At 38.2% G+C, this 12447-nt stretch overlaps 1 protein-coding gene across 1 annotated transcript in view; it reads left to right on the top strand.

Annotated features, from left to right (window-relative positions):
- The window catches only part of APOOL (apolipoprotein O-like), a 25245-nt gene that overhangs the window by 12097 nt on the left and 701 nt on the right, over positions 1-12447 (top strand). The window contains exons 2-10 of the mRNA XM_009996605.1: positions 3-198; positions 3112-3244; positions 3857-3976; positions 5484-5538; positions 6409-6507; positions 7600-7691; positions 9180-9266; positions 10102-10104; positions 10934-11087. Of these exons, the coding sequence (XP_009994907.1) occupies positions 3-198; positions 3112-3244; positions 3857-3976; positions 5484-5538; positions 6409-6507; positions 7600-7691; positions 9180-9266; positions 10102-10104; positions 10934-11087 (939 nt within the window). The remainder of the gene's footprint in view (positions 1-2; positions 199-3111; positions 3245-3856; positions 3977-5483; positions 5539-6408; positions 6508-7599; positions 7692-9179; positions 9267-10101; positions 10105-10933; positions 11088-12447) is intronic.

The following is a 12447-nucleotide window of genomic DNA, read 5'->3' as shown; positions in this document are numbered from 1 at the left end:
AGGAGCCCCGGGACAGCCCGGGCCTGGGCGGGAGGCGAGAGGCCTGAGCGGCCCGCCGGGCGCTGGGACCCCGCACAGCCCTTCCCCAGGGCCGGGGCTGCTGCTCAGCCTCGGCTCCAGCACGGGGGGAGGAGAGCGGGTTTCTCCAGGTGGGGACGTCCCTTCGGCCTGTAGGCAGGGGAGCAAAGGGGTGGGAAGGTGAGAGGGCCTCAGTTTTGCTGCCTTGAACAGAGGCAGAACTGACTGTTTTCTGTCGGAACTTGAGGTAGAAAGAGCTGGTTGAAGGGAGTGGTTAAATTGTACAGCAGGGAGTACCTGAAGTATTTGTCTTCTGGTGCTCTCCTACTTACAGCTTCTGAAACACCTTCCACACGGTACTCGAGAGATGAAACACTAAGATACTATTCATTAATAAAAGATGTTAAAATCACAGTGATATCAACTTAACCAGATCAAAAGAATCTAAAGTATCTTTAGAGATAATATCGTGCCCACAACCAGGGAGAAAATGTGCATAAAGAGCTGAGCTTTCTCTCAAATATTTACACAGGCTTTCCAGTTTTTGTAGTCAATTTGATGAGCAGGTTGCACTGGCATGAATCTTCATACTTATTTTGAAAAGCATTTAAGCGTGTATATGTCTGCAAATAAAATTGTTATGCATATGAGGACAGCCAAAGAAATGGAAGAGAAGCATTTTGCCTCAGTCAGGAGGCAAACACCTGAAATAAGCTGTAGTTGGCCTCGCTGTGTGCTGAGGTGATCTTGAAGTGATGAATCTGAGTGATTCAGTGCCTTTGGTGAACTGATGGAACTTTGTGTGTATTCTTTGTTATTGACTATGAAAAATTAATAGAGTTTTATTCTTCTTTAACTCTGGGGGTTGCCACCCAGCAGACAAAGATTCAAAGCAAATCCGTGGAGTTCCAGGAAGACATCTAAGTGGTAGCAGAAAACTGTAAGCTTGTGCTTCTTATTCTTTGAGTAGCAGCTCTCCCCTGAAAATAGGATATGCAGTGGCTGGTGAACTTTTAATCTTACTTTTATCTGACTGAGTTCTGATTTGTGGTAGAGAAGTTACGTATCTATAGATCACACAAATCAGGTTTTGTGTATAGTCCTTCAGTTACTCTTTTCTGTTTCGAGGCTTGTTTCTACCTTACAGGCAAGTTTCCATATTTGTGGTCCAGTTCTTGAGGCGAGTGTTCAGAATTTGCAGTTTTAGTGAGAAACCATACTTGGTGCCTTGGGGATTAGCATCAGTTACATATATGGTTTTATTACACTTTGGTTTCTGTTCTCCATCTTTTGAGTTTAAGATCATTAATTCTTTTTAGTGGTGTAGCTTTTTTATTTTATTTCTTGTAGCATCTGTGGTTTTTATCTTTGTAAGATTCTAACAGCTTGAGGTACATTGTTTTAAATGCAAAGACTTAGAGCCAAAATTATCCAGGAACATTTGACAGTTTTGTTATTATATTTTCATTAGTTTTACTTTAGTGCTACTATAGAAAAGGCATAGCTGTAAGAATTTTCTGCTGGAGAGTGTATAAGAAATGTATTCAGCAAATAATTGGTGTTTGGTCTTACCAGTAAAAACACTGCCATGTCTGTTGGTGTGCTCTGTTCAGTGCTTTGAGGTAACCAATGTGCTTTTTATGGCTGGGAAAACCCAACTTCTGGTGGTACATGTTGCAGTTTGATGGCAGTGGTATTACTGGATCTTCTGACTCTCACCATTGACCTTCCCTGCATCCAGAGCATTCAGGCTGGTAATTTCTAGTGTCTGTAATTTGGGTGATGTTTCCATCTGTGTTTATGTTGAGTTCATCTCCAGAAGATGAGGTCTGGGCTCATGACTTCTGGAGCTGCTGGTATTTAGATCTGTTCCCATTAGGGACTGAGTTGTTTTCTTCTGTTAGTTTCACAGGGCTTAAGTCAGAGCGTTGATTCAGGTAAACACAGAACTAGTACTAAAGTGCAGAGCACATGTTCAGTTAAACTACTCAATTAAAAAAACCAACATGTATATTTCCTGAATTCATTAAAGCTGTTGGGTTTTTTGTTTCAATATGTTATCAGCTGACATTCTGGAGTCATTCTACTGGTTGATCATGTAATTCCAGGACTTTTTGTCGCTCAAATTGCAGATATTTTACTGTGTACTTCTTTCCTATTCTTTGATATAACAGTATGATCCTGCCATATCTTAATTCTCAATAAGTTCTTTTAGAAGAGTTCATTGGTAAGAAATTAATTCATAGCTATATAAGAGGTGATTTTCCTTGTGTAATACATAATATCCTTTGAGGTAATTTTAATGCAATAATGAGACAAAGCAACTTAGCTAATTGAGGTATTTTCAGTACACCTAGTCATTAGATAAAGGAGAATGACAAACACCTCAGTGTAGTGAAGCCTCTTTTATGTAGTCAGAGTGATGTTGCTTTTTTTTTTCACCTTGATTCTTTGTGATTTCACTAGAAAAGAGTGAAACTTCCTTGCAATAATTGTGCCAGCATTAAGTTTTAGATAGTACAGCTGTTTGCTTAGATTTTTAAACATTTATGCATTTGTCTTCAGGCATCTAGAAGTGAAGCAATTACTGTCAGTCAGGAACTGGACTGCCTTCATCATTCCCACTATGCCTTTCTGCTTTACACTGAGCACAAAGAACTCTCTTGTGACTTTTTAAAATGAGTTAATCAAATTTATTCAGTGAAAAATAAAACTTCTTCATGTTTTTTCTCACTTGCAAATTGTATTTTCCTTCTGCTGTCTTCTGAATTGGTTTGTTGTCTTGGTAGCATCATGTGCTGAAATAGGCTACCTGAATCATGAGATGTTTGAAGCAGCTTCCTTTAATAATGCATTACAAAGAGAGACTTTTCTTGAGGATGGGTGTCCCTTTATAGATAATCTTCTGCAGCACAAACTGGGGCATTTTGCTCTAAGCAACACTGCCAGAAAGACAGTCACTATACTAGAAGGGGTTCCTAAAAGGCATACTGTTTTAAAAGTGTCTTGTTTCATTCCATATTGGATCAAGCACAACACAAGAGTCAAATCCAGACTTTTCTGGAGTGGTTTTACTCTTATTTTTTCATTAAGACTCCTCTTTTTCATCTGTCTGTCCCAGGTGGCAAAGCTGGCAGCTCTTTCTTCTGGTCTGCCATTTGCATGTATCACTGTGTATGCAGCAACAGAAAAGGAAGCAAAAGGTCACCTGGTAAAGCCAAATCAGGTAAGACCCTTAGTATTTGTCAGTCTCTAAAATAATACTGGAAGAATCTGAAGAATGTCATCTCTTCCCATTGAATTATGTTACTCAGTAAATAAAACACGTAGATAATAGGTGATAACAGAATTTGCTTCCTGATTAACTGGCCACTGTAGCACAAATAAAATGTGAAGTGTTACAGCAGGAAGCTAATAAAGTTTTATATCATTTTTATTATGACATTATTTCCAGACTGAAGCCAGAAAATGTAAGAGATCATAGTCACTGGTAACAAGTCTTTTTCTATTGTACAATTTCTAGTAATATTTGCATGCATCTTCCAACCATTCTTGCTCATGCTTTTTCTGAATAAAAGGTATTTTTATCCCACTCAGTAATTCTACTTCTTAGAACCTATCCCAGTACTTTCAGTTCTCATTTCTCAGGAATTAACCTGCAGTCACCCTTGTGTGAACTCAGTTTGTAAATACAAAAGTGCACAATCTGAAACAGAAATGCTGTTTTGCTGTAGTGGGGACACTAAGGATTTGCAGTCTGGAAAAACACTTTTCAATGGAAGTGCTCATTAGTATACAAAGCCATCTCCCTGCAACACAGTTATGCTTTTCTTCCCAGCTCCCAATTTACTGTCCACCCCCTCTGAAGTTGAAATACATTGAGGAGCAGCCTGGACACCTGCAGAAGCAGTTGTCTTCAGTCCGGCAGACAACCGGCCGCTACCTTGGCTGGTGCAGGGTAAGACATGCATCCCAAGTTTGTTGCAGTTCCCAACAGCACTTGACTAAAATGCTGAAAAAAGAGCGTACTGGAGTTTTGTGGGTTTTTTTGCAGTGCCTTGTTTTTCTTTTAAGATGCAAAAATTAACCTTTCTGTTTGTTTTTATCTCCTGCGCTTGTGACAGGGAACATGTGTGTTCTGCTTGTTTTCCAAATCAAAAGGCAGCCAGATGAGTAGGTCCCCTTCAGTCAGTGCTGAACTGGATCTAGGCCAACCCACAGTGTCAGGGTCAGAGATGTCTCTTGGTTACCTTCTGCAGCAGGAGTTACCTGGGTAAATTCTTGCTGGCAGAACTGGATAAGTATTTAGGAGTCTGAAATTCCAGGTGCAGTGCAAGGACAGAGAGAGCTGCTTCCAGAGCACGGGAAAGACAAAACTGAGTGAGTTGCATCAGGGTAGCTGTTAAAGCAGGCTAGTGCCAACTAGTCATCAAAAATACCTCCCAACACTGCAAATGAGTGTTCTGGGCATAGAGGAAAATGTGGAATCTGTCACTGTTCTCTTAATTGCTAGTAAATAACAACTTCACCCTGGCTGCTGTTAGTGTGAAATTGTATCCTTGTGTTTTTATCTTACAAAAAACCTGGACCCTATTATTTGGAAAAAGCAAGGAAACGAAAATGTCTTCCTGTACTTCCTGTAAATTTCTATTCCATTGGTCTGTGAAAATGTCTTCAGTGACTGCATAACTGAAATAATTTAGTTATAAATGTGCATCAAACTTTTTCATTCCTTAATGATCAAATGAGTGTTTCCAAGCTTGCCAAGCAGTGACCTCTGGTGGTACAAATTGTTGCTGAAAACAAACTTATTTCAGTGAAGTAAGTCAAGATGACAGGGTTTTTCCATTAATCTCCTAAAGAATGTGTGTTTACTTAACTTGTTTAGCAGTCTCAGGACAATGACAATAATATCTTCTGGATAAATAAAAACTTTTAATGAAGTAAATTGACCAATTTGAAGAGAGTAATGTAAACCACTTGAACACACAGCTGTAGACCAAAGAAATCATTATTGCTTATCTTTAGCAAAACTGAGCACCATTTTTACAAAGTAAAAGACAAAGTCAGTTTTAGTGGGTAAGTTTCTCTAAGGAAGAGGAGATTATAATTTATAATTGAATTTTCTTGTGTTAAACACTTGGCATCCAGATGTTTTGCTGCCATACACTTTTGTTCCTCATATGTCAATTTTGGAAGTGATTATACTATATTAAAGTGATTTTTAAGAATTAAATATGGATGGAGGTTTTAAATATATGAATATGGTAGTCAAAAAGGAGATAGATCCCAGCACAGCCTCTGTAGAAGTTCACTGATCTGGTTTGTTTTTTTAAAGCTACATAATGTCTTATTGTGTTGAGCCATATGTATCAACCGAGTAATTTTTTACTGTAAACATTTACTTTTGCAAAGTTTCTACATTTATTTTGTTTTATTTGGGTTTCTGTTGTGTTTTTTTGTAGGATGCTTTTGTCTTTGTTAAAAATGGAATAATGGATTCCATTCAATTTGGGAAAGGTAGGCAAGTCACATATTTCTGATTTGAGCATTTTGTGTTGTTTCTCTTTGCAATGAGAAAGATGACTGAAAAAGCAAATTCTAGTCAGAAAGGGAGGAGGGGAAAAGGGAGTGCCCTGGAATACTTATCTCAACTGTGGGCAGAAATAAGTGGGACCAGTTTCATTTCTATTCTCAAATGAGGGACGTTACCAACGAAATTTCTCATTCCTTTGATTTTAGCTTTGTTCTTAAAGTCACAGCCTCCTTGAAGCAGGAATCTCTGTAGATCCACAGCTCTCTCTAGAGAGGCACCTGTAGATCATGGAGTCCAATCACCTGCTTGAAGCTGGGCCAAAGCAGGTTGCTTGGCTCTCTGTCCAGTCAGGTCCTGTGGGAATTCCACAACCTGGCTTAATTATAAAAATGGCTTCTTAATCCTAGCCAAATGACAAGCAGTATCTGTATTCACTTTCAGGATCAGGAGCTATTGATAAAAGTTATTTTCTTTTAAAATGGTACATTGGGAGTTTACAAAAGATGTTTTCTCATTTGAGCTGTAACAGCTCACAGTAAAATCAAAACCTGGAACTATGCTTTCCTTTTCCTTTATTAAGGACTAACTTTTTACAAAACACAAAAAAGTGTCTAAAAAAGAAAATTTTGAACTTTGCTGAGGCCTGTGATTTTTCTGGTTCTGACACAGACTGCAGAGTGTGTAGCTGGAAAACAAGGCATCTTCAGTCATTAATTAAAATCCAGTCTCAGACTGTTTTCAGTTTTGCATATTCATAATTTACTTCCATCTTTATTTCTGAAGTGAGAAATAAAAAAGTATTAATCTAGAACCTACTATGCTTTTTTTTCCTTCTTTTTCTCCTTAATTCCCAGATGCTTACATTTACCTGAAGAATCCACCACCAGATTTTCTTCCCAAAGCTGGTGTCATCACAATATCGGGCTTAGCTGGCATAGTGCTGGCAAGAAAAGGTAGGGGGTTTGCTTCTTTTCGTTCCTGGTGTGTTGAATATGTAGCACGTAGGGATTTTAATGGTCAAAAGACTTTTCTGAAACATAGGCAAAAGCCTATTAATTAAAATAAATCCTTCCTGATAAACAGATGGGGTATTATTGAATATTTCTTTTAAAAACTGACTAACGTTTAATAGAGCAGGACTATATAGTTATTTTAATGGTAGAATCCACAGAAGGTCAAAGTAGGACCCTCGTTTGTTCAGGATTGATTTTCAGAGACAATGTGCACATGGGAGGAAGTAGGAAAATTAACAGTTAAGGTTAGTGAATATAGTGAAAACTAAGGGAGTTTAGAGGGAAGATGCTAAAGAGTGTAGGCATTTGACTCACAGGTACAAGAGAATGCACACCAGAAGGCATGGTTTTGGCAGCTTTGAAGTCAAAAGGGTAGTTTAACAGATACAGCCACCTCTCCTTTCAGGATAAATATTAGAGGAATAATACTTAACCTGCCAGGAAATACTGTTGTGAAGATGTTAAGCTGTAATACCTGAGTCTATGTCTTACCTGAGTATTTCACAAAGAGCATGTGTTATTCAAAGTATTGGCAGATTAGTAAAAGCATTCTTCTTCTATTCCTGTTAGTTTTTGGTGGGCAGGTGGTAAAAAAAAAAAAAAAAGACTTGGGCTTGAGAATCTGTCATCAGGGCTCCTTGTCACCAAACAGGGACCTGAGCCTGGCCCAGCCCTTGTCACACTGGGACAGAAAGGCCCCTGTTTCCAGGCTCCTGGCTGCTCCAGATGTTGCAGTCTGTGTCCTCAAGGAGGTGGGCATGGAGCTAATGAAGAACCACAGCAGCTCCTAAATGGCACATCTTGCACAATACTGGAAAGTGTTAACTTGGGATTATATCTCATTCAGGAAACCAAAGTATCAGTATCTCCTGCAAAAGTGCCTGGACTGAACTATGATCACACTTATTTTTTCTTCCAGCTGTTACGGGGATAACAATAATTAGGGGTTAAACAATTGCATTTAACTGATACAATTGCTTAGCTTTAAATTTCATTAGTGTCTAATTATTTTAAATATTTGGCTTTATACAGGTTCTAGATTTAAGAAAATTGCTTATCCACTGGGACTTAGTACTTTAGGAATTTCTGTTTGTTACCCAGCTCAAGCAGTGGTGTTTGCTAAGGTAAGTCTACTTGTATTTTAATATTGAATTAACTGTGAATTTTGTCAGAGAATTCCCATTTCACTTGAATTAAGTGTCATGAGTCAGAATTCTCATATATCTTCATTAAAACATATAATGTATCCCAGGTGCTAATTGCATGACTATAAAAAATAAATAAAGTATCTGACTTTAAAAATGCAGTTGTATAGCCTCTCAGTTTTTAATCTTAATACTCCATCCTACTAAAATAAAAGTAAATAAGAAATAAAGCCTTGCCAAAGTTGATAGATGTGCAGTGTAAGATAGTGTACAATGGCAGCTCTTAGCTTGTTATGTAGGAAAGCAGAACTACACCTAATATTTCACAGGCAGGAATTGTTTGCATGGAGTACTTTCCTACACAAAAGGTGAAATAACAAGCAGGATATAAAGTCTGTTTATTTTTTCCATCTCTGTAGTTTTCCAGTGTTTCCCTATTTAGAAGAGCACAGAATTCTTTGTAGTTCCTTGACAAACTTTGTATTTATAGATTCAAAACTGTGCTTCTCTGTCAAATTGATGAGATAAGGAAATTTGGTTTAGTTAGTTGTGTTTGTTTCTAGGACTTTTCATTAAATTATCAGATTTAAGTTTTGACAGAAAGATTTATGGAACATTGTCCTGAAATCTGACTGAAAAAACTGCTGGTGAATCTTTAACATCCTATCATTGTTACTGTTACTAATTTTAGTGGGGTGTTTTTATTTGGTATTTTTGTATTTCCACAGTTCTTAGGAAGATAGCACCAAGACCTGTACTGTGGTTGAGGTCTTTGGACAATCTTATATTGCTAAACTGATCTGGTTTTTTATGTAAATCACTTTCTCAAGAGGCAGTGGGATTTCTCTGCTCATGATCATAAGGCTGAGGTGTCAGGTTGGCATGACAGGGAATGCTACACTGCACGGGACGACCTGGCTCAGGAAGCTAAATCCTTTCTTCTTACTCCCTTCCATGATGCATCACCTCCTGCAGGTCTCTAGTTGCAGCTGTAGAGTACTCTGTTTCTGCAGAGGGTTACTGCAGCATTGTAAAACTGCTTTTTGAACACAGGCTAAAGGACTTGGCCATTTGTAAAGCAAAGCACTGCTCACTGCCAGGTCATCTTCTGGGGCTTTTTCCTTTTGTGTTACTGTCTTTGGTCATTTCCAACATAGTGAGGCAAGTTTGGATCCTTTAGAATTGCTGCTCCAGTATGTTTTGCTAACACTGCCAAAACCCTGCTTGCTGATCAGGTTTTGATTTAATTTTGAGTAGCTGTAGTAGGAGGTGAAGGCTCCCTGTGAATTTCTAGTATCAGTTTAAACAGTATTTTAGAACTATGCACTAGATTTTGAAGAGTGGATGACTGAAATGTCTTAGCATGAGGTCAAGGTCTTGTGCAAATAAAATGTATTTTCCTTGAATGGTCTGTTTATCTTAGTATTTTTAAAGTTGCCATTAAATGACATGTGTCTCAAAAAACAGGTAATGGGGAAAAAGTTCTCCTCTGCAAGCCATCAGACGTACGGAGCTGTGCGGTCACTGTGGGCAAGGAGCGAGGGTGTCCCCAAGGTAGGCTGGCTGGAGTCATCACTGCAACCCAGAAACCCTAAGGGAGAAAAACAAAATTAAAAGGTCAGGTACTGTGCTGGGGATGCTGTGTAAGTTTGCTCATCACTACTTAATAGTGGAGGACACAAACTCCTCTGTTATTTTGTAATTCAGTGTTTCATTAATGGAATACTCGTGGTACCTTCCAGACCACCAGGTGTTGCAGCCCCCAGTGTAGCCCCACAGTACACACAAGATGCACAAGAGAAGACTGAGTTTCTCTTATAGCTCATTTTTGATCTTGACAAAAATAATCCTTCCTGCTTCAAGCTTTGGTCCTAAGCAGACCACTGAATTTAAGATACAGACACAGAATTACAGTAGGCATGACTAGCTTATTCTTAAACTTACCAGTGAAGGAAATTTCACAGCCCTTCCAGGTAGTCTAATTACTCTGAGAAACAGAATTGTCTGTGTCTGATTTTTTTGTTCTTGTTTTTTTGTTTGTTTTTTCTTGTCTTGTCTTCATTGCAGCTATAGTGAATAAATGGTCAGTAACTTCTCTAGAGTGACCTGTTACATGTGGAAAATTTATCATGGTTTTTGACATTATCTTCTCCCTAATAAAGCCTTTTCTTACAGAGTAGGCTTTCTAACCCTTACATCCTTCTTGTTCTCCTCTGTGCTTTCTCTAGTTTTTCCTTTCTTTATTTGTAGGGGGTTTTGTGTGTGGTTTGTGGTGTGTTATTTTTGTAAGTGAGGTGCTCATCATAGAACATAGTAAACCAGCTGAGCCCTTGCCAGTACTAAGTAGGGGGGAATATTAACCTCCTGTAAATCACACATGGAATTTGAGTTAGTATATCCTAGAATTAAACATACTGTTTCTGCAATCTGAAAGGGTTTTTTTGCAATGGAAGTTTGAAGACCCCTGACAAAAGTAATACTTCCCTGAGTAAAATGTAATGCATACACAGTTGGTTTTTCATTCTCTTTTTAAAGAAAATGAAAGTTTCTCAGTCATAATACCATTTGGAAGCATTTTACTTTAAATGTATGGTCATCATTTGTATGCAGTCCTCACCTTTTTTTTTTTTAACACTGAGGAGTGCAAATGGAATTCTGAATTTTGACAATGAGATTCAGGTAAATGTAATTAAAATGACAGTAAAACAAGAACAGATGTGGTAAGGACAGTTTCTGTTAACTTTATTTATCTCCCTGAATGAAGCCTGTTCCCAAAGCAATATATTATTTTTCATTACAAAGGTGTTACCATGATTTATCTTTCCATCCTCTGTTAACTAGGAGTAGTAAGTGTTCTGTAAAAACTATATGCCATTTCATTCATGTAAGACTTTAGGTTCCTCATCTGTCAATGAGTAATGACTTCCTTGTGAAGGACTTGGAGGCTCTCAGGTCAGACTGCAGTGTCTCCTCAGTGTCAGGCTGCAATAATCTCCCTCCTGATGAAGGAAACTTCCTTACCTGTGAATTTGAAGTTACTGTGTTTGAACTCTGGGATTCTTCCCTCCATTTTATTTTTGGTAGCTGTGTCCCTTGACTGCAACATTACTATGGTGTAATTTCTGAAAAAGATAAGCTTTCAGACTTGAAGGCTTTATTTTGCAATCATGTACTGAGCATATACCCATGGTTGTTGGCTTTTTTTCATGTTTGGTTTCCAGCAGCAAGAGACAAAATCGGTTACGCAAGAAGATAAGAAGAAAAAAGACATTTCTAGTACAAAACCTGAGTCTGCTATTGAATCAAGACCATTTAACAGAACAGCATCTTCTCCAGTAGAGTCTTGGAGTAATAAAGATCCAGTGCCTTCATCAGGTGAGTTAAAAATGTCAACCATAATCTCAGAGAAGCTCGCAGATCCAGGGCAAACTGAATTACTTGACTTAATTTTGTAGTTACCCTTGCTTTAAAATGGACCAGACTGTCATAGCACATTATTCTTGAGAATATATGGTGCGCACTCTCATTTGATACATACTTCAGAGCCTCAGGGAGGTGATAATTTTCTCACTGTGGACCCTGTCACGGGATCAGAATTCTTACATATTTGTTGTGCTTTCTCAGTAATGTTTCCATATGGTGTGGCACATACCCCATACCATTAGCAATGAGATGATATCATCAAGTACTCCTGTTAAATACCTACTTTAAATTAGCCTTCTGTTGTCAGAATTCTATCCGTGCAATTGAAAGGATTACTGCTGGATTTTTGTGAATTACTGTTCATTTCTCTGAACAGGCTCCCTGCCTTCAGGCACTGGGGAAAGAGGAATGTGTGGCTGACAAATGAAGCACTGGATTTTATTTTGCTAGGGTTTTTGCAGTGATGTACTCTGTGCATCTTAAGTGGTTGAGATAATCAACTGTATCATGTAACAGCATGTTTAACAAACAAATATTTTGATAGGGCAATTGCTAAGAGAAATAGTAGAATTACCTATGAAAGGAGATTTAAATTTGTTTTTAAATATTGTTACCTTTTGTAGGGGCAATTTGCAAATTTCACTCGTCACTTACACTTGCTTTTTTCTTTTGTGTTCTTTACAGGACATTTCTGTTCTGGTTAGCAAGCAGAACATATTTGGATGGAATTTTAGATATTTTTTTCCCTTTATTTTCACTGTATTGTACATGCACAGCTTTCTTTGCTTTGCCCTTGCATTTTTCCTGATGTACTTTGTGGAATGCTTTGATCTATTTTCACATTTGCTTCAGGCCAGACTGTCTGTAATAGTTTTATGTATACAGATTGTCTGTCTTTGCTTTCATAGATGAAATTAGTTCATGTCCCTAATACAGCCAAAAATGTCCATGACCTAAATTAATCTGTGTTGTCAGAGATGTTTATTTTCAGTAGTCCAAAGCTTTCAGGAGAACATAGCACCCTTTGTTAAAGCAACTGATGTAGCTGGCAAAGAAGCAGACTAGTAGTAGGAGGCACAGTCCTAGAAAACCTGCCTTTCTATCCCCGTAGATCCTCTGGAATTACAGTATCATTAAATATATCAGCATTTGTGTCTTCTCATTCAGGGTAAGTGTGAGGGCTCAATGTTGAGTAAATGTAGTTCATTGTTTTTAAAAGTCATGAAGTGAAGCTGGGCATGAGTGTTTGTCTTAGTTGGAATGCTGACCACCTGGCAGCAGCCTCAGGGAAGATACTGAGTCAGTTGGTTCA

The sequence above is a fragment of the Chaetura pelagica genome, unplaced genomic scaffold (genome assembly GCF_000747805.2).
Source record: "Chaetura pelagica isolate M959 unplaced genomic scaffold, ChaPel_1.0 scaffold103, whole genome shotgun sequence".
Classification (NCBI taxonomy): Eukaryota; Metazoa; Chordata; class Aves; order Apodiformes; family Apodidae; genus Chaetura; species Chaetura pelagica.
Note: the sequence above shows the minus strand (reverse complement) of the source record. Positions and strands in the feature narration are given on the sequence as shown.